Source organism: Falco peregrinus, chromosome 10, assembly GCF_023634155.1.
Source record: "Falco peregrinus isolate bFalPer1 chromosome 10, bFalPer1.pri, whole genome shotgun sequence".
Classification (NCBI taxonomy): domain Eukaryota; kingdom Metazoa; phylum Chordata; class Aves; order Falconiformes; family Falconidae; genus Falco; species Falco peregrinus.
The window spans coordinates 4,920,710-4,943,266 of NC_073730.1; the positions used below are offsets into that span (position 1 = coordinate 4,920,710).

General features: G+C 40.9%; 1 protein-coding gene across 8 annotated transcripts in view; it reads right to left on the reverse strand.

Moving 5' to 3' along the window:
* Window positions 1-22,557, reverse strand: part of SMG7 (SMG7 nonsense mediated mRNA decay factor) — a 53,930-nt gene that overhangs the window by 24,771 nt on the left and 6,602 nt on the right. For 4 of the 8 annotated variants that reach the window (XM_055815187.1, XM_055815189.1, XM_055815184.1 and 1 more), the window contains exons 2-6: window positions 7,023-7,054; window positions 5,603-5,720; window positions 4,492-4,624; window positions 1,113-1,284; window positions 202-273 (exon numbers count right to left, since the gene is read on the reverse strand). In XM_055815187.1, the coding sequence (XP_055671162.1) occupies window positions 202-273; window positions 1,113-1,284; window positions 4,492-4,624; window positions 5,603-5,720; window positions 7,023-7,054 (527 nt within the window). Of the gene's footprint in view, window positions 1-201; window positions 274-1,112; window positions 1,285-4,491; window positions 4,625-5,602; window positions 5,721-7,022; window positions 7,055-20,586; window positions 20,708-20,778; window positions 20,931-22,557 lie in introns of those variants that run through there. The other 4 variants (XM_055815185.1, XM_055815192.1, XM_055815186.1 and 1 more) reach the window with 3 other exon arrangements.

A 22,557-nucleotide genomic window follows, 5' to 3' on the forward strand; every position in this document is an offset into this window, starting at 1 on the left:
ATATTCACAAAAAGGAGAGAAGTGACACAGATCAGGGAAACAGCTATTTACCAACAAGTCAGGCTTTGTTGCACGATTGTTTTTGATATTTGGGGAAGAGAGGTTTATTTAAAATCCCAAGTTTCCAACTGCCACACAAGAAAAGCAGTACCTCAAAATCTTCCTTCGAAATTACAAACCAAAAAGGTATCCCAGACTCACCGTTAGAAGGGACAAGCTGAGCTGCATGTCTGTAGTAAGACTCTGCCTGGCTGGTCTGATTCCTATAGCGAGCTAAGAAAACAACAAAAAACCCAAGCTGAGGTGTAAAATTCAACTGTCCTGCATTTAATATAACCCAGTTTATCTGAAGAGCATTTTACTATTATTTTAGAAATAAGCGTCACAAAAACATACAATTACACCAAAGAGCACAAGGATTCAATGCATTGAATTTTGAGGTGGTGTTTTTTCCTGAGACCTTATGGCACAGCTTATCAGTTCTTACACAGAAAGATGCTGTGCCAATAGCAACACAACCAGAGAACTACAAATATTTTTCACACTTCTTTGCACAATCAGAAACTAGATCAACCTTTAGGTTGTTCCAAAAGCAACTGCAGCTTCCTGTGAAAAGATAACTTTCTGCAACACATAGCTGTGCTTTAATCAATAAAGAAATAAACCCATTGAACATAATGAACTTAACTCTGTCTATGAAAGGCTGGATTTCTAATTGTTGCCTTTTTATGTAAGATTTAAAAGTTATGTTCTGAAATGGAGAAGTATGCTAGCCTGCTGCAACAAGCTTTTGTAACAGTTACCGGTTTCAACGTTTCACTATGCCTACCAGCTATAACATGATTAGTATGCTAGAAGACAGATTCTAGCAAATCACTAGAAAGCTAGTGATTAACTGTCTCCATGTGTTAATGTGTAACACACATTAGAAAAGTCTAACAGCATTACTTTCCAGACCTTTCCCCCTGCACCAACCATCAAACATACAATCAGCTACTAATTTGGAGGACACTTGCTCCAGCAGTTGCCCATCTTATGTACAGAACCCTCTGTGTGAGGGCTGAACACAGCTAGAACTCAATATCCCACCTCTTTTTCCTTCAAAAACTCACCAATATCTCCAAGGTGGACAAGGCAGTGCTGGCAGATGTAAGAGCAGGAGCTAGACTGAGGCTTCACTATGGCGCTGGTGTGCGTCTGTTTATTGCTAATGATTCCCAGCTGGGAAGACTTTACACGACATGGCAAGTCTACATTAAAAACTGTGCACAATTCCTGTAATAACTAGAAAAACAGGTCTGGTTTAGTAGCAGCTACAAAGAGTAATTAGAAAAGCACTGAAACAATTGACAAAACTAACAGAGCATTACTCAGAGTCACGGCTTGGCTAAACATATTTGAAGTGAACAAGCCTAGGTTACTGTGAGACTTAAAATCACATTCTTTACTCCATGCTGCATTATTCTGCCCAAAACCATGAAGAGCAGTTGTACTCTTCTTTAAGAGCTGTGCATCCCAAACCAGTAAGCAACTCAATTCCCACGATACTTATATTACCAAGCGTGTATCAGCGGAGACTATCAGAGATCTACTAATCTTGTTGGGTTTTATCTGTTTTGTTCAGGTTTTGGGGTGGTTTTTTGGTTGGTTTGTTGTTTTGCCTTTTTTTTTTTAAGTAGAGCACTCAAGAGGAAGACAGTCTTTTTTTATATTTTGATGAAGTGACACCATTCTCAGAAAATAATGTAAGGGAATGCCACTCATCCTCCAAACAACCTTGTTCCAGCTTAAGAAACAGCACCACCCTGACTTAAATTTTAGAGAGAAGCCAGAACAAAACCAAGTTTGTAGCCAACATAAGACAACAGCAGCTAACAGTTCAGTGCCCGAGTCATCAGTAAATATTTGTGCTAAACAGTGAGACTCTTTCAAAGAACAAGGCATCAGCTACTTGATCAAATATCTCAGAAGCTAATTGAAGGAAAACTTGAACTTTGCCATCCTAATTTGTGCTTGTGAAGTTTTTCCTAATGGACTCCAGCAAATACTGTGGAAAGTAACAGTAACCATATAGTGATGACAAGTGTGTGTTCCAAAGTGTTACAGGGTTAAAAATGCAAGTAAGAATTGACAGACTTTCTCCCAGCTGAGAATATACTCGGTCTCTAAATAAAACTGACCTGCAGCAGCGTTCTGCTTCCAGATAAAGGCATATAGAAAGCTCAGGGCTGTCAGTGGCTAAACATGCAATGGGGTGCTTTTGCTTGCTGCAGAAAAAGGTTCATGCTACACTTCCCTCCTCTTTTGCTGACTTTTGTATAGTAGATAAAAATCCCCAAACAAGAGGGATTCCATAGATGAAAGCTGGGTAAAAGAAAGGAACCTGACATCTTCCGACATGCTGAATTAGGAAAATTCATGCTTTCTTTCAAAGTTGTCACTTACACAGGCCTCACAGTTGCAGAGCACGTATCTTGCCTGAGCAAAATCTCTAGACTGAAAATGGGACAATAAGCATCACAGCAAACAGTGAAAGACAACCCAGTCTGTGGCGTCACACACGGAAAAGAAAAAATCCCTAATACACTTCAGGGGAGAACAAGGTTTTTGCAAGACATACAGTGGAGATGGTAGAAAACCCCAGGCAACCATGCCACAGCCTGTCAGACTGGCTGCTTCAAATAAAAACTTTCCCGAAAAAAATGCTGAAGGCGGGGAAGGGGGGCAGATAATCACAGAGATTCTGGAGAAAAAACTGGGGTTGTCTTGCAGATATTCAGAATCAAACTAGGAATCGATAGAGTAAGAATGACCTACAGTGCCTGTTGTAACCTGAAGACAGTGCAAACTAGCCACGACAGAAAGTCTAGTCAGACCACTACTCAAGATAGAGGATTCAGCAGTGACAATGTGGCTGAAGTGTACACCAAACAAGGAGAAAAAGGATAGAAAGGCAAATTATCTTTAAGGCCATTATCACACACTGACTCTAATTTTCCATAATCTACCAACTGAAATCTAACACTGGAAGAGAATATGGGCAAACACCCAGCAGTAAGGAATACATTAAAGTAATCACACCCCGTTTACAATCAACAGAAAACCTCACAAAAGATATTTAGTGCAAGAGCACTCAAAAGTTTTGCTATACAGGAAGAAAAGTTCCTGTAACTGAAGTTTGAAATTCTAATTGACAAAAAAACCAAACAGAATTCAGACTGAAGATGTGCTTGTAAGCTTGAGAGTCTTCATCAAAAAAATTATATGTTGTAAATGCTACCTGATACTCTTGAGGACAACCACACTACTTACGTGCACAACCGTGGTGGGCACTAAGTTAGTTATTATTTAGGAAAAAAGCTGTATTCAGGTATGTATGTAGTATGTACATAGCTCTTGGAAAACACTAACTCAATGCTCATCACTGGAGTTACAAGGAAGGGACACAGAACAAAGCACTAAACATTGCGTCATCACACATCCTTCAGTCCACCTGCATTTTGGAATTTTACACATACTTCTGTTCTTGAATAACTGGAGCTATGAACAACAATGACTTTCTTTGCTGAGCTTTAGCTATATGGGGGAAGTCTCACATTTTTAAAGATGAAAAAGAATTATGAAAGTGACCCACAATTTCATACACAGTAATGAAAAGGTGAATGGGAATTTTTGGAGAAATGGCAGAAAAAAGAACTAAGAGTACAATGAAATCATCAGTTAACATGTTTGTTGTTGGGCTTAGTGGGGTTTTTTTGTGTTACTCTTAGACATTACAATTAAAATACAGAATTCTTACCACAGATCACTGCAGAGACCAGAGTAAACGGCTTCAAGAGGGACTGGAGAGTCAATTAAAGGCTAGACCTCCTAACAGCTACATGATTCAGATACAAACTAGCTCAAGGCGGCAACAAACATACAGCCAGAAAGCAAGAGACTAGAGCAATTTTCCTGCTGCTTAATGCTGACTGAGCGGTCACAGCAGACTGAGAGACACAAAATACGGTGCTAAATGGACCTTCGATCTGACCCAAAGCAGCACATATTAGGCTTTAAAGCAGATTCTATTAGAAGGGAACTGAAATTGTTGCCATCTTTTTATAGAGCACCAAAACAACTACCAGATTCACAGAAGTTTCAGATCAATTTGAGGCTGCGGCTGATCAAAAGAAAGCACATCACCAGCTTTGCAAACACGTTCTGCCGAGAGCACCACCACCAGCAGAGTATACTGCTTGATCCAGTACAGCGATAATTTCCTACTCTAAGGGAAAAGAACAGGTTTCACCCCCCTAAAACCTATCCTCCCAGCCTTCCTCAAAGAGATGACATGCTGGTATGATACTGCAGCCCGTCTCTCATGAACGGCACAGGAGGTCTGACAGCCAAAGGTTTGGAAAGGACCCACACGCAAGCAGCGTAAGGCCGAGGCACACTTGCTTCCAGACTATGCAAATACACCACAGCCAACACTTTTTTGCAACTCACCTGTGTGTAGAAGCCACTAGCTGCCTCTAAGAACAGAGAAAGGTTTGCCTGAACTTCACTCCGATTTGGATTTGCTCTGTTTTTCGCCTGACCCTGTAGCGTTGTGATCTGATTTTTAAAGGCATGATTCCAACTGAAAACAAAAGAAACATTTCCTTTTTTCACTTTGAAAGTGCAGATGGCATAAGCAACAGGAAAGAATTGTTTAATTACATAGCATCAGACATGGAAATGAAGAATATTTAAATTCAGGCAACATTCTGATTTGAAATAATGTTTAATATGGAAGAACTACCTTTCCCTCACCTCTCATAACTAGGGAAACAGATCCTGATCCTATACAGCTAACACTGTAACAGCATTAATATTTGCTTATAATTGTTCTGGTTTACACAGCATAGTGCTCCCTCCCTGAAACAGGATGTAGGGTGTAGAAATCAGGGTTAAAAATCACTCAGTAACTGGAGGCACGGACAGGACAACCCAGCCAGCCTATTCATCTTGCTTCCCTCAGTGCTGGAAGAACCACATGCTTCTCTAACCTAAACCTGTTAGAACTCATGTCTGCATCTTAAATCAGGGAATGGACTCAGGGCCTGGAGAAAACCCAGGAGGATCCTCCCCTGATTTGTAAAGTTCTCTCCTGATATTCCTCCCCCTCCTGATACTCCTCCTCTGCCCAGCCCTACCACAGAGGGCTTAAAATGAGGGTCTTTAGCAGCTACTCAACTCCTCCTGTTAGACCTTGCTCAAAGCTCCAGGTGATTACACCAGGAAAAATCTCCTCTGTTCTGGAAACTCCACTTTAGCCCCTTCTTGCCATCACAGAAGGCTCCTATTTCTTAGCTCTCTTTCTTCCATCTGGCTCACTAAAACCCACTCCTGCATAACATGGCTGCTACTAAATTGCCAAAGGTAAAATACTAACTTATTGAATGCTCTTCATTGACTCTGCAGTGCATTCTCATGTTTCACCCACAGCACAACTCTTCATTTTAAAGCAAGTCAGACAACCATTTCATAGAATACAATCGCTTTTCTGGAAGTCTCAGCGTTTCCTCCTCATCAGTCCAGATTAAATATATACATACAAATTTATTGAGGTACTTACAGGTCCTGCTCCACTTTTTTATCTAAAGCATATTCCAAATCAGTCACTAACATTTTCTGATATAAGTCCTGTAGAGCCTGTCTGGACGTCCAGACTTCTGCTGGACCCAGCTTCGAATCTGAGCAATAAAAAAACAAAGACACAACAGTTTTTGGAATACTCAAATTTACAGTTACTCCAACTGATTTCTCACTCACCTACCAAATGAAAAAACATAGCACAGCGTAAGATATCCAATGCCAAACACCCACTTTTATCAGAGATTCATCAAAATAGTGACATACAAAAACTACAGACAGGTTGGGGAATTGACTGATCAGTCTCCTACAACACCAAAACTAGACATGAGCAAAGACAGCAGCTGGCAAGTTAAAAAAAAAAAAAACCAAAAAAACAAAAAAACAAACACCCAAAAAAAAGACAGATAGAAGAACGTGATTCCCTGCAAGTCATTAAGCTGCAGAACTTCTTGCCACTGAACGGATTTAGAAAGATTTCCAGAGTAGCCTGAAAAAATTAGCAGAAAAGAAATCCATCAGGTGATGCTAAACAAAACAGTCCTTGAAGCCAATGCCACTGGTATTCCGGAGAACACTGTGGGCAAGTACTACTCCTTGCCGTTTGCTACCTCTTGGGTAGCCATCTGCTTTCCATCACGCAGGGTGAACGCAAACACTGTTCCGGCTATCTCGAGTTACAGAGTCCAATTTCCCTGCCTTGTAAAAGCACCTGAGCTAGGGGGGCCGGGGGGGCATGCTGCAGGAGCACAAGGGATGGTTCTCACCCAGGGAAACTGTTTTGCTGATGGTACAGCTACTCCTGCTGGGTTAGATGGATCCAGGCAGTTAATGCTCCTACAGGGACCACTCCAACCTGCTACATGCACTACACCAAGGTGGTAAGCACAGCTGAGCATAGGTCCATTATGCAAGCTGCTTGTACTGGATGGCTGATACACTCATATAAATAATTTACATTTTCCATAAATACATAGAGCTCAAAACATAGCTTGTAGCATTTCATAGCATCTATGGGCTGCACTTTCATGACATGTGGTAGCATTCAGATCAACATTTCCATCACCCAGGTTTCTCAAAACCATCCAGACACTTGCTAATCCAAGTCCAGCAGTTCCTGTGGTAGTGTGGACAACAGTCTCTGGGATAGGAGTCAGGGCATGATCTCCATCTCCAAATGCTTTAAAACACTCAAAGTCAACTTTAAAAATACGCTTATTTTAGATAAAAGAGAGAGGGGCACAGTTGTTAAAATGCTATTGATTTATATACAAAGGACAAATGTTTAACATAACATCACATACTTTCCAGAGAATTCTTAGGAGCAATAATCATAAGAAACACAAACAAAAACAGGAATCAAGTATTAGCAGCTAGGTCAACTGTGCAATTAAGGCAATTACCTGTCATGTCAGCCTTCAGGACTTCTGCCTGCCTGTAAGAACGGAATAAAACAATAAATTAGAAACAGACTGGTCAAAATAATTGAATTATGCTAAAGCACATTTATGCAACAGTAAGCAGACAAAGAGAGGGCAGCTTCATAGAGGCTGCCTGCAACCTACACTGCTATAGTTTACCCCACACAGCATGAATTTGAGCTACTGTGTTTAACAGTATTTCGCCTAATTCATACCATAACAGAAGTCAACTGTTCACCCTGCTTAGCTTAAGCCTCTTTCAGAAGAATTATGAACCAAAACCTGCTTACACTACATTTTAAGCTTTACCTGGCAGTGCCATCCTGCCAACATTAATGATACCTGCTTACCTGTAACTGGGAATTTGATAACAACTTAAAGTTATCACATATGAAACGCGGTAGCCAACAGTCAGAGCAAAGCAAACTCCCATCAGTACTTCTCAGCATGCTGCTACAGCCCTCCTGCCTCTCTGTGTTGCACTAGCTTTCCTTAAGGAGAGGACATAAAAAGACTATGGCTTCCCAAATTACTTCTCTTCCAATGAAATCATGACTTTAGGGAGGCAGTTCAAGGATTTTCAAGGAAAAAAAACAACACCAAAACACATACAGAAAGAAAGGCAACTACAGGTAATCAACTACCACTCCTTCACTGAACACCCTCTGCAAACCCCCACTGCTGGTGGAGGTTGGCAGTTTTGCAAATAGAGGAACACTGGGACACAGTCTCCAAAAAATAAATATTTACAAATGTTCCTCAGTGGCTAGATGGAGCAGGCAATTGAGATGTTACAGTTAAGCACTGTGACAGCAGTACACGGAACTTCAAGGGGCAGCGCCGCTGGCCTGTCTGACTGACTGACACACAACTACCACAGGGCAGGCAGAAGCGACACTAGGCTGCCTGGTAGGGCAGAACGTGTCCCCTTGCTTTTGCTACAAATGTTTACATATATTTTGCAAAGACTGCAAGCTGTCCATACCAAAGATGGAATCCTCCTAGCATATAAAATACCCATTTCCACCTGCCTCCCTCAGCAAAAAAGCTAGGTGGAAGCTGCACTGTGACTAACATTACAGTCAGATGCCAGCTTAGGAGAGAATGGAGAGCCAGGTGAAAAGCACCACCTAATCCCTACAGAGGTTTCAGCAACAAGCACATACTCTCTCATGCCAACATGATGTTGTGGTGACTGTAAAAAAAAACAGTTTTTCAGGTTGTTCTGGGTTCTACCTACTGGCCACAAATTATGGGGAAGGTTTGAGATCCACATCAAGATTAAAAAGATACAACAGTGCCAGTGTTTCACTAGTAAGATGTATGTTGGTAAATCCCTTCACAAAATTTCTATTTATTAAACACAAAAATTATCTGTAGCAACTCAGCATAGTCACTACAGTGTACCATTCAAGAAGCACATGGGCTGCTGCAAGGGCTTTAAATAAATTAAGAATATCTTAACTGGTGCCAGAAGTAAATCTATAGATTCCTCACCTGCCTCACAAATGTAATCTATTTCAGATAACTTTTTCAGTTTATTTCTTTCAAGAAAGCATTGATACATTTTTTTCAACCCCTAACAACAAGGAACACTGGAAGAAGAGATAACCTATTATTGCTGACAGACAAGCAAGGAAAATTTTAGATATTGTGTCACGAGAAAACTGAAAGCCCAAGAAACATTTTCTGCCTTGCACATGTGGAGGTAATGAAAGGTGCCTAAGCAATGCCCTCCCCGGGGCTGCAGCTAGCAGGGTGGGAAAGAGCAGATCTTTCCCCTGACACAGCTAAGAGCTGACAAAGGCCAGCGATCTCTGCATGCCGTGCCTCGGGAGCCTCTGCGACGCTGACCTGCAAGTCTAGTCAAGCACAAAGCTGGGCCAGTCCTGTGATGCTATGACTTGGCAACTAGAACCACCGCTGCTCAGAAGGAAAAGCTGACTTGCTCAGGTGCTGAAGTATCTTTTTTGAACGGCCAGCCAAGTTAATACAGTTTGGCTCGCACTTTAAACATCTGCCAGTTGTGCAAACTTTTTCTTTGAGCTGAGAAGGCGATGTGTGTTGCCAAAGCCATGAATCCTACGGAGAGGCTCAGCCTGAGCAGGACACGCAGTACTGCTCCAGCAAACATGAGCCCAAAATTCTCCTCCAGGCAAGCCCTTTAAAAGCCAAGAACTGCTTCTCTGAAAATTACTTGTGCAGAACTACCTTCCACTATGTTAAGTACTAATCTTTAAAGGGGGAAATACAAATAGCACCACTATAAAGGCTTTATTTTCGTAAAGTTTTGCCTTGCTGTTGCCTGGAGAATTTAGATGAAGAATGTCTCAACCCCTGCACTAATGCAACTGCTGACAGATGCTCTGAAAACGCACAGCCCTAACGATACGGCTGGACTTGAACTTTTACCAAAAGCTTGTGGGGTTTTTTTGGAAGACAGTACTTACAAACGAGACTTTCCTGCACTTACAGAACAAGAGCTTTCTGTACCAACCTCTTCACTAGCCGTAAAGCAAACTGCTTTCCATATTTTATAAGTTTGCAACAAGCTACACTGAGAGGATTATCACTATAAATTTTAATACAATGTATAGAAGTTATTTCAATACTTCCTAGAGGCCAAAGGAATCAGTAAAACAAGCCTAGTATTAGCATGCTGTTTCTCATTTCCACCTAAACCCAACTTTTATTTAAAACAGCTGCACCTACTATGGCTAAGGCAGCATCTCCAGAGAAAAGATGCATTGCCTGTTCCTTGACCAGGCTTTATGGAAGAGCCTTCGCTGGAGCTCAGAGACCCCTAGGGAGCACAGACTGGTGCTCACTGATAACAGCAAGAATTTCTGACAGGACAAATGGCTCCTTGTATTGTCAAGCACCTTTTAACAAGCTTTTTTTTGTCCATATATTTTCTTGCACCACCTCATATTGAATTTGCATTAGAATGACTCACTCTGGTGCAAAAATACATTGCCTGCCAGCAAACTTGGTACAACTTGCTTACATATGTTATCATTTCAAGAATATTCTGAAGTACCTCCTTGCCCAGTTGGACTCAGCAATTCAGTCTTCAGGTCACGTTTCCCTGAGTTTGTTGGTTCAAAGCCAAATAAGTACAACCCACAGTTCAAAAAATTATATTTCAAGTGTCTCCGTTCGATGATATATCACCCTGAAATATCGTGATAGCTACTCTCTGTAATTTCCTAACCAAATACAAATCTAGCCCTGTGTTTAGTCAAACCTGAAACTCAAATACAAAAGCCTTCCACTCAATTCCGTAAAACAGTTTGACAGCTAAAAGAACTTCCATTCTATTAAAATACTTGAAAAGCTTCAGAACTTTAAAACACAGCAGTCAGGGCTTTCTTTTGAAGTTCTGAATGCATAAGATATATTAAAATTTAAGTACCTGCAGATGGCATAGAAAACTTTTCTTAAGAACCTGACAGTATATAAGGTCCTGTTTTGCTGTAACTTGGGAACTCTGAGACTACATTTAGCCTGGAATGAACCACTGGATTTAGCAAAGGAAGACAAGACAGGCATTGCGGTTTTCCATTTTCAAGTTTTTACCATTCTTGATCAATTAAGTTTTCCCTAAGCAGAAAAAGAGAACAAGTTGCTCCCCTTAAGCTGGTAAACACTACAGAAGGGGAACCTGACAAATGCAGGGATGTCTTTCCCATACACATTTTCAAGCATTTGAACCACCACACTTGAGAAGCTGAAAGGTACGTTGAAAGATCATGTAGACCCACTTAACACTTTTACACTGGGATAAGTTTGTTTAATTTGCTCTTAAAATCCTACAAGAGAAGATCATACAACCTCCCTGGTTAACTATGCTATGGCTCAGCGATAGTTCTTTCTGAAACACCAACCTGTGGCCCCTCTGCTGCAAACCAAGCCCTCCCCACAGCACACCCAGCTACTGATCACTGCCTTTGTACAACAGCCACTTGAAAAGCCAAACACTTAAATGCACTCTGAACCATCAGTTCTCTCATAGGTTATAAAGTTGACCTTCATAAACCAAGTTTCCTAACCTTCTTATGCACCTGACTTTGAACTCCATCCATGTATCACTGAACAAACAGGTCTATTTTACTGTTGCCCCCTAAAAAAGCTCATCTGTTTCAATATATATTCCTCAGTTCTGTTATAATTCAAAGCATGCATAATGAAAATTTTTCAGTTCTGCATATACCACACACTGCACCTGTAAGAAGGCATTAGCAGTTCTACAGAAGCACACTTTCGCTAACAAGCTTCACCAAGCACAGAAAAGCAAAAAAATTTAAGCCCAAGTCTTCAAAGCAGCAGTCTTGTGCTACTCAGCTAACACCCAATATTTCTGGAAGTGCAACAGGTCAAAGTCAAGCCTCACTTACACCACACTCATCTCATTTACACAGCGAGGATGAACCAGGCATGATCTGCTATGGCACAAGTTCTACAAAAAATGTGGAAAACCCCCGACCTCACAAAAAAAACCAAACCCAAAACCCAACAAAAAACAAACCACTGAACACAACACTCTGCTTTCCACCATGCTTAAAGGGGAACTCCACTTGGTTTTCCCCTGGCAGCCCTGAAGCATCAGCAGCTGTATCATTCCCTTATCAAATCTCAGTGACACAAATCCGCTGACACGGAATTGAGGATTTACAGTACTAAAATGGGTAATGAGTCCAGGCAGCTAGGCTTATAAAAGCGATCAGAATCCAATCACTTGTCCTGTGAATACTCTACAAACTAAAAAACCATATTAAATGGTCAGGGTAGTTTCACTCCAAGCAGGAATTTAGATTCCTGCACTTCTCCTCCCCAGAGGTACCTGCAGAAATTGAACCACAATGAGAAGTGCCTGCAGCCTAGCAAGCCTCAGCAGGTGACTGATCCAAAGGCTCATCAAGGGCACCGCCAGCAAGTTTTCCTTCTTCTGAAAGGTAGTCAGAAGATACAGAACATATACAGAATAGATGTAGGAAATTTTTCATTTTGAGTGGGGAAGGTAAATTTTCTATACCAACATAGTAAAAAATTCAAATACACTTAACACTTGAAGCAAACTACTGTTTATTTTAATCATTCCAGTACATGGCAAGGCTCACACCCAAAAGGAACTCCAAAAGAACATCCAGCAAGTACTGTTTTAGATTTTTTCTCAAAATAATAGTTAACTTCAACAAAAATTTATAATGACTTAATACCTCTGTTTGCATTTAAGTATACCCATGCTGATTCCGGGCAGGGGAAAGCAGCAGGAAAGCACAGGCACTGAATATCCTACAGGAGATTTAGGGGGAGCTGGGTTGCTCAGAAGACCCTGAACACTGTACCCAGTACAGCACTCACATCTGGAGTTCAGCACTGAGCAAAAATTACTGTCTGATATAAGTGGCTGACAGTTTTATGGGAAATAAGCATTCTTCCTTCCATTCCCAAAAGTAACCACTAACACTTGCTAAAATATAAAGCTTTATTAGCAGTTTTTAGAGACTCACTGGGCACTAATGATTCACAGCTGGTAAACTTCACTAAAGGCTGGATTTTGGAAGATCCAGAAATAACTCCGACTTCCCTGAACTATTTTGATTTTTGACACAGCAACTGTATCTCTAACAAGGATCCATCAAAGCGAAATATTTTTATAGCAATCTTAGCATTGTACACAAACCTAGATTTTTATACCTGAATAACAGTAGCAGGGGTCTTGTGGATCAACCCCATCTTTGCTATTTCCTTCACCTATTAATTCACTATCACCTGAATATAACAGGCTTCAGACAGCAACTCCAGTTAACAGCCTGACACACCTTTTCCTGAAAGAGAAACTGGTCAGTCAGGATTTTGTAGTGTTATAGGGAGTCCAGAATAGATTTTACTTATTTGTGTATAGACTTCACCTACTCACTTGTGCACCAGATACGCACTGTTTAACAACTTTTTTAAAAGCAGCTTTATCTTTATGGAACAAGTTTTTAACGTTCCGAACTTGCAACTGTCACCACCTAATTTAAATGTCTGTAGTTTTCATTAAGTGCTGGAATCACTTGCTTTGAGAGCAGCCAGGTTTGGGTGATGTCAGCTCTCACTGACATAGCAAGAGAACCTCAGGCTATGGGTCAAGTTAAACGCTCCATGTGCCTTTGACACTGAAAGGACAGTTTTCCCAGTTACGGCAATGAAAAACACCTTCAATGGTACCACCTTACTGTCACTTTTACACATTTAAAGCTTATTATTCCTGTTCCAGGCAGCTGAAGTCAGGGTACAGCTGATTTCTTTGACCAATGGCATTATCAGATTATAGCCAGATACCAAAGTCATGCAAACAATTAATTTAGCATCAGTGTAACTGTGCAAATAAAAACAACAATTCTAAAGACATATGCTAAAGCAATGCTATCACCATCTGAACCCAAACCCTCTCCACACGGAATTCTGCTCTATTGCCTTCTTGTTCCCACCTCAGCTGAGAGGGATAGCAAGAAATGGGGACACACAATAGGTTCTTGTTTATCCCATCTTCCCCCTTTCTCCTCGTCCAGGCTCTATTAGAAGCAAGTCATAATAATCATCCTCAAAAGGCAACCACCAAAAGCAACTCTATCCAAGTTTGATCAGAACTGACAATCCTCCTCTCCAGATATGAGTAAAAGTACCATTGCAGTCAGCTTCATTCAAACTCATTTTTTCCCTCCAGTTTCATGGAAGTCACTTCCTTTGTATCAAGATTTTTAAAAGATATGCCCAACAGGTAAAAGCTACCCTAAGGGAAGTTTATATGTGCTTAGTCTCCTCTGATATAAATCTACATGGGAGAAAATACAAATCTTCTACCCTGCTCAGGGTTCTAGCATTCAACTGCCTCCATCGAAGTCTCTGCTCTCCCTCTCGTTACAGCCTAGAGCTCACATTGAGCACAGGAGTGAGTCTGAACCTTATTAGAAGAGCAGTGCTGCAAATGTGAGTTAAATGTCTCATAAATGGAATCCAGTCCATAGGTCCAGTTCAGGATCCATTCAAGATCAGTAATATGCCTGTGTCTATTCCAAAGAGTTCTAAAATTTGAGTCAGTAATCTGCAAACTAAATAGCCACCAAACCTGTATTTTCCAATTCAAACAAAAATAGCTTGGAATAAATGTACAGCATCAAAACTAGCTCAGGAAAGCTCAGCTGTGTTTTCCATAGTCGCTGGTTTGTAAAGATATTTTTAAAATACTGACTGTGCTGTTTTTTTAACTTTCCATCTTGACCTACTAGTTATCTGGAATTTTATTGGAGCCATAAGGGAGAAAACTAACCTCTAAACAGATGTTGGCCATGAAAGGAAAGCACAAGAACTCCACCCTCCTTATACACCTTGTCCGCCTTCCAGGAGCTGACAGTGTGGCTCCATAGGTAACCCTGACAGTACTTTCAGTGTAGAAAAATTAAGAGCAAATTACCGAAGGCTTTAATAACTATTTAATAACAATTTAATAACTATAAAAAAGGCATGCTCAGGAAATAACCAATGGATACTTGACATGTGGCACTTCTAGACATGGATATCTTCATGTTAAGGAATACCTTTAAATGAAAGTTTAACAGGAAACTGTCAACAAACGAATACTCTTATGGAATACCCTGTCTGCTCATCAGCATCCATACAGTATCACCTTTACTGCACTGGCTGACAACACATCAGCTTTGCAGCTGAACAAGTCAAAGCCAAAAGGTTTTAGAATACATAATCTATCTGCATATCTCCTTGATCTTTATACTACCCGTAGGACAAGCCAGTTTTTAAAAAATAAAGCAGTCTTAAATGTGTGAGGGCACAAAAACTTCAAGTTTGCCTTCCAATCGATTCACAGCCCACTCCCTTAAAAAGATGCATATGTCCAAGAGAAAAATCATAAAGCTCTGCTTGCTCACTACCCACAATAAGGAACTTCTGGTAAGCACACAGGAGCATTATTAATCCATATGACTACCGCACTAAGTAGGATGTGAGAAGTTTGCATCCACATCCTTACTTCTTATGGTAGTTCCCACAAGGTTTTGAGATTGAGCAAGAAAAAGCAATACAATTACTTTCTGAACAAAAAAAAAAACCAAACCAGAACAAAACAAAAAACCCCAACAAATTATGCCCTTGTAATATCACTGTCTTCTGCTCTTTCAAATCTGCTCTTATCAGAGTGCACACAATATCAGGTTTCAGTTGTGATAAAAATATAGTAACATCAGTATTCATTTGTTATACTACACTTCCTGATTTGGTGAAATTTTCACTTATGTTAATGGATGGAAAATGCAGATGATCTATGTTAAAATAACATTTAACAGTTTTTGCATTATGAAAACCATGTCCAGAATTACAGGAAAATGCAGAAATCTGAGCATCAAGACCACCTTCAGACAGATATCATCAACTCAGTTTCAGAAAGTTAGGCTATTTAAGTCCACCCTGCAGAAGCCAGACCAGCTAAGGTTAGGCAGCAGATGTCAACCCTCCCTGGACATTGTATGAGAACTCCCAGGCAAGCATAATATTACATTTAAAGGCTGGTAATTACACAGTCAGTTTAGTGCCACATTCCTGCAACACAGATAAAATATACATTCTCACCCACCTGTGGAGCTGGAGAGCAGAGCGCCTGCAGCTAGGAGCTAGTTACAAAGGTGACATACGTTTACCCCTGGAAAGTCCACCCCACTTTGCATGAAGAGAGCAATACCTGCAGCCCTCTAAGTCCTGACTTTCATGTCCAGCAGTTTCCTGCTGCCTCTAGCCTTCTCTAATAGCTTGAGATATAAAAACAAGGTATCTTGCTGATTTTCAGCGTTTTCTATGGACCCCCTTCCTCTGAAATTACTCCTCGCCCACTGGCAAACACGGATTTTTATGCTCAGGAACACTGAGAACGACTCACATTGACACAAGAAGTAATGACCATTAAAGAGTCAGTTACTGGGATTCAAGATACTGTCTTTCTTGCTAAGGAGCAGACAGAGAAAGCAAATATATTAGATGTCACCAGAGGTGGCAAAAATAAAGTATGAGTAACCCCTCATACTGTGCTTGTAGCAAGTTAACTACAACAGATACAGCAGAGTTCAGCATTTTGAACATGCACCCTCCAACCACTGATACAGAGATCTATGTCCAGGTAGTCAAGACCTTCAAAAACATAAGGCCTAAAGCAACATTATTGATATTTAGTTATTCATTCAATAATTGTATGAAGTTGATTTTTTCCCAACCCCACTCATTTTATAAAAACGCACATTTATGTAAACATTACACAAGACACATATCTGAACACAAATGTGACATACCCAGAATAGATATTATTTTCAATTGTCCATCTTGAAACTAAATGCAAGCCACACTCTGAAAGCACAGCTATGGCACAAAGGCTGAACACCAGTCAGGGAGAATTATATCATCCATTTATGATAATTAAATGGGTACTCAGTGCCTCATTGCCAGTTGCTTACAGGGGTCTCATTAGCTGCTCCCCATTGTCTATCAGAAACACAGAGGCAATGCTGTTCTTAAACATACTTACTTTTCAACTAGAGAATATACGAATGATTATTTTCCCCAAAAAAGTATGGAAATAAGAGAGAGGTAGAATCCTCTACCACCACAAGTTCAATGCAGTTCTATCAAATACAGTAATTTCTAACTAAAAAACCCACCATGATCATTAAATTCTCACCTCAAACACCACAACCAGCAATATTTACTACACATTTCAACAAAAGCTTAAATGTGGCACAAGGTACCACGGATACTCAATGGAGCTGCATGGGGCTATGGTTGTTACTGAACCTCTAATGTGACTTCTGGTTTAGCAACACCCAACTCTCCCGTAGTCACCTGTATTGGTTCTCCTCAGGTGTGGGAGCGGCTCAGCCAGACCGGCTGTCAGCTACAGTAGCCAAGAGTCTATCGCCAGAACACACGTACCCCTAGTACATGCACGTTACCCTCTGGGTCTGCGCTGAGCTGAAGGAGAAACCTATGGCCCATCCAACCTGCTCAGATCTAGGAAATTGTGTTAGGGTCAGGAGCGAAACAGCATGGATACACTCCTACAGGAACTGCCCCTCTCTAGGCAGGGTGCAGCTTGAAGCTTTGGAGCCCTGCTGAACACAAATAGATCTGGAGGAAAACCAACCTGGCTGAAGCAGTGCCGCTCACTTGGCTGAGCCCAGCTGACCTCCGCAGCTCTGCTCACAGCAGGTCCAAACTGCCTCCGCACAGAGCTGCGGCTGCAGCCACTGCCCGGAGGAGCCCTGCCGGTTAACCAGTAACCTACCTTTCCTGCTTTAAAAACTAATGAATTGGTTCGAAGCAAGCATCTGAGCAAATTTATAACTTTCAAGGTTAATCCTGCTTTTGGAGATTAAATGTTTTTTGATAAAAATAATCTTATTTCAAATTTAAATCTTGAGACCTTAAGACAGAGTCCTTTCTAGTTCTGTATCTAGAAAAGTTCACATGATGTTCAGCCAACTACAAACTGGTATCTGCTTTACGACTCACAAATGGAAAAATTTTGGGGTTTAGTGTATCTTTACTGAACATAAACTCCGTAGAAAACAAATCTGAATGCAGTTTTCTGAACTGCAATCTCCCATTCAATAGTCAGACCAGACTTGTTCATTACACTCATTTTACCTTCTGCAACAGCCGAGCAAAAGGGTCCATTGCGGTGGACTAACACATCCATCCAGCCTGAAGATCAAATCTTGAGGTTGGAAAAGGACCTCAGAAGGTTACGCAACCCATTCCTGCACCCTGGTGTTCTGTGACAAACATCTGAGTTCTTGTTTTTGAAATCCTCCAGAGGCAGACACCTCTAACCCGAAAGCAGCCTGTCCCCATCACCTTGCTAAACCATTTCCACATGGCACCAAATCTTGGCTTAAAGAACTGCAGTATGCCTTGGGCTCACCCACTTTGGGTCCTTCCTCCCAGCAAACATCGCCAGCCTTGCTCAACCTGCTGCTACCTTCATCAGGTGGTGAAGAGGCAGGGACCATCCTCAGACTGAGAAGACATTTTCTGAATCTTTGCCACATATTAATCAAGAAGGGATGACGCCAGGAAGCAATTCAGTATGTGACTACGCAATTTTTGGTTACTAACTCAACACTTGTGCGTTACTCGGGTTGCACAAGCCAACTCAGCCCTGGCATTTCACTTTGCAACCACAATAGCTTGGACCTTGTCATCAAATGTTTTATATAGTACACCAGCATGTCCAAAACAAATTTTAAAATAGAATATTTTTGGCACTGTATTTCAGCATTTGACAATAAAGCCTGGAAACTAGCTGAATCGCATTGCTCTAACCACAAAATCTAAAGCCCATATGTTCAACAGCATTTTTGACCATACAGATAACACTTCCTGCAGCTGAGTCGTTAAAGGGTCAAAGATCTTCACCCCTTTGTGGTCTGTCATTCCTAAACACAAGACACTCTTGGGCCTTTCCACTTAACACTAACACAGCAGTTTCTAGTTTTATAGTTCCTGAAGAATTATTTCAGGCATAGAATCAGTTATACACGATATAAAACGTATTTTTAATAACCATCTCTAATCCAAAGTGAATTGATTTTGAAAGAGTATCCCAAAATCCTGAATACATAATGTAATGTTACAAGTAGATAAATCACTTTTTTTAGTCTTAACTTCTACCTAGTCATTTATGATGGAAGCTATCAAAATAGTCTGTAGTTGCACAAGCAGCATCAGCAAGCATTTGACATTTCATTAGAAAGATACTGGAAACACCTTTCTAGATAGTTTCAACCTTTAGAGGTTATTTTAGTCTTTGGTAACAAAAACCAGAAGATGAGTACTTCAGCTGAAGCTGGACCGAACACCTTGCAAGCCACAATCCCCTACAACTGGCCTTGCCCCAAGCCCCGTAACTCCTACAGTTTACCTCATAACGAAATAAATATCTAAAATGAAATAGTCAGGGTATGTTCAAACTGGGTGGAAAAACTGCCAAAAGTTCATGCCTTAGCATAATCTATGCAGCATGCTCCTAAATTCATGCCTTCAATTCAAATGAATGTTGACAAAGCATATCAGGCAGCTTATCACTTCTTTTTCTAGTTAAAGATTTCACATGTATGTTCAACTTTGTCTTAATACCACCAATATGCATAAACTAAAACACCTTCTAGATTTTTATTGCAAGTTTATTCTGCGTCCTTTAATAATTTCATTTATAATTATTAACCCATAGAAAAATCTCACCTTATTTTCACATTGAAATTACATTTCCTCTGTTTTACTCGTAAGTGCAGCTGCATGTTGGAGCTCTAAGAGCTGCTACAGTTCTCATGTTTCTACATGCTCTTGGTGGCTTTGGGTTTTTCTTAATATTAAAAAATGTGGCTTAAATCCTTGGCACACTATTTTTATTGCAATTTACAAAAAAGAGACCCACTAGTAAATTGGCTTTTTCCAGGTAACAGCTGACTAGATCAAGCCTCTATGCTCAGAAGTTCTGTCACCGCATTGGCCTCGACAAGTACTTCACCCTACTCCAAGACAGACAACTAGCATCTATTCCACAGACAAAAGTCCTGCCCCATCCTTCTTTCTCCCCCTCTTCATAGGGACAGATGATTAGCATTTTAGTTTTATTTATTATTAGGCTAGTTTGGAAAAACTACCCTGAAGACCCCTCTTAATGGCTCAAGTGAACCTCATATTAAGAGCATGAATGCTCAAAGGCACAGCCAAAACCAGTACTGACTGCAGAAGGAACCGAAGCTGGAGTCTGTCAAAGGTTCCTAGCTGGCTACAGGAAACCCTGGTTTAAAAAAAGATTATCACACACTCGCAGCTGTTTGACACATAGCAATATCCATATGCTTTCTTCAAATCACGGCGAGACCAAGGCAGGACATGGCAAAGCAAATAACCAGGAGACTTTCATTGCAACAGAAAGAGTAGCAAAATTTGTAGGATTATCATAAAACAAAGGGGGGGAAATGATCTTCCCAACAGATCTAACAAAAAATCTTTCTATTTGTGACAATACCTGTAGGGAAGTTAAACTGTGATTAAATAACAGCACAGACCTCGGGCGAGTCCAAAGGGGCCTAGAACAAGCTGGCTCTAAACTGCCCTTTGCTGTAGCCTGATCAAATAGGAACAACTGTCAAGGCCTCATTAAATCAAGGCACCAAGAAACACCAAAGTAAGTCTGAAATATAGACTCTTGATGCCCAAAAGGTCTATTTTACTTCATCCAAACAAAAAGTCTAATCTCTGCCTACAATTCTTTGAAGGAATTCAAGAATTTCCCCCCACATTCATTTGGCAGAATCAATCTTAAAGGTTTCACTGGGAATACATTCAGAATTAATTTCTCATTTCCTAACAGCTAGAGAGCAGCTCTCTGAGATAATTCAGCCATATGACAAGTGGGGCCCGCACACTCAAAACAGACAATACTTCAGAGGGCGGGGATGAGGAAATAAAATAAAAATCAGCTTATACATACCAATATTAGATGAAGCAGAACACTGTTCAACAGGGCTGAGCACTAGAGGATACTTTCAACACCACAGACAATGAAATTAAAATATAAGAAATAGACTGTTGATGTATTAGAGACATCATAAGTACTTCCAGAAAAATCACATTTTCCCTAAAGGTGGTAGAGAAAATTAACTCTAGCAGGACTCCTAAGTACCTCAAGGGTATCTCTGATTTGAGTCCCATCAGTGAAATTCAGTCTGTCGCCCACGGCTGTGTAACAATCCCAAGAGACTCCTCAGCCTTCTGGTTCCTTATGATAATCCCTTGAGTGCAGAAGCCAGTGTGAATAATCGGAGAAAAGTCCTACTGGAATACAGAAAGAAAAGAAAGCAGGCCTAAAGTTACTCAAAAAGCTCTTATTCCACCCCAACTCACAACATTACATTGATCTTAACAGGTAGCTGCTGATTTAACTCAGAGGAATTGAAATACACAGTCTCAGAACACTGTTTAAGCCACTTCCCCCTCATGTGGTTGTTGAGGAAGTCCCCAAGCTTACGATCAGAAGTTCTTCTTAAATTCAAATGGGAAAAAAAGCAGTGGCCAGACAAGTCTAGAAACATTGCCTAAAGGCAGGACTCTGAGCACGGCTGCACAAGTGAGAGCTGGTGATGTAACCAGTACAACTGTGAAGTTACATTCAACAAGATACTGCATGCAACAACACGAGCGCTCAAGAGGCACATACAAGAAGAGCCAGCAGCCCTCCCTCCTGTGCAAGAGTGAGAAACTATGGCCCATGAGTCAGCTCCACGATTCCTCGTGTCACTCCACAATAAACACTACGTTAGTCCTCTATTCTTTTAACTGCAGTAAGATAGAGTAAAGCTGCCACACCTCCCGTGAGCACAGGAAAACCTTACGTTTTACCAACCACCACCGAAATCTATGACCTCCCTAGTAATACATTGTAAAGTACAGGACCAAAGTATGCAGTTCTGCTAATGATTTGAAGGAAACAAACCTGTGGTTTTATTCCCCTCCTGCTTCTCAGCAGCTGCACAGCTTTCAAGTGAGATGAGGACAAGTCTCAAGTTCAAAGTAACAAGAGCAGTAACTAATGTCCTCCCACATATACTCTTTATACACTACAGCTGCATTCCTTAACTGTTCCTCCACCATTCCTTACTCTGAGGAGTCCACTCCTGCTAGTGAATCTCTGCTGCTGTTGTGAAGACCCAACAGCAGTGATGAAGGACCCTTAAAACTCTACAACCCCCTGCAGCTCCTCATTGAACAAAATCAGATGCTACAGAAAACTATCCTCTCCTCCCTCCCTCCCCACCATGCACTTGAACTACAGTTACTCCTCTTCCACACCGATTTTTGCTGGCTGGGCAAGGCAGGGAAGATGCCAAGGCATCCATCCATCAAGTCACTGTCTTCTCCCATCAACCCAAGTGTTCTGAACAATGACTGCAGACAGCCTTTCTTCTCAAGGGGGAAGCACCAAGACATCTAAAAAAATGCATGCAATAGCCAACATAGCAAACTGAAAAGCAGGGCAGCTTCATATTCCACACTGATTTAAATAACGTTTTAAGTTGCTTGACGTAAAAGTTAGTGTTACAATTCAGTGCCTTCAAATCAGCTGATTTGAAGGCAAAAAACATCTCACTGGAGCAGGCTAGGATTACTTGTTATGAAGCTGCTGTATGGAAGATGCACTCTTAGGACAGAAGAAACAGGTTTTACAAGTAGCTTGAATATCACAGTATACTTTGAGTACTTAAGTAAAATAGCTAAGCATTCACCAAGCAAATGTATCTTCTTACCATGCACTGAAATGAAGAAACTCAGCAAAAAAACCTCCAAACCGTGTGTTCAGGAAGAGGGCAGCCTTCTCAAAATGCTTTGGTGCAGCTTAAGTGCCTCATCAAAACTTCAGATAAACATCACCTCGTTTCACTGCCACAACAGAACCTTCTCCTTT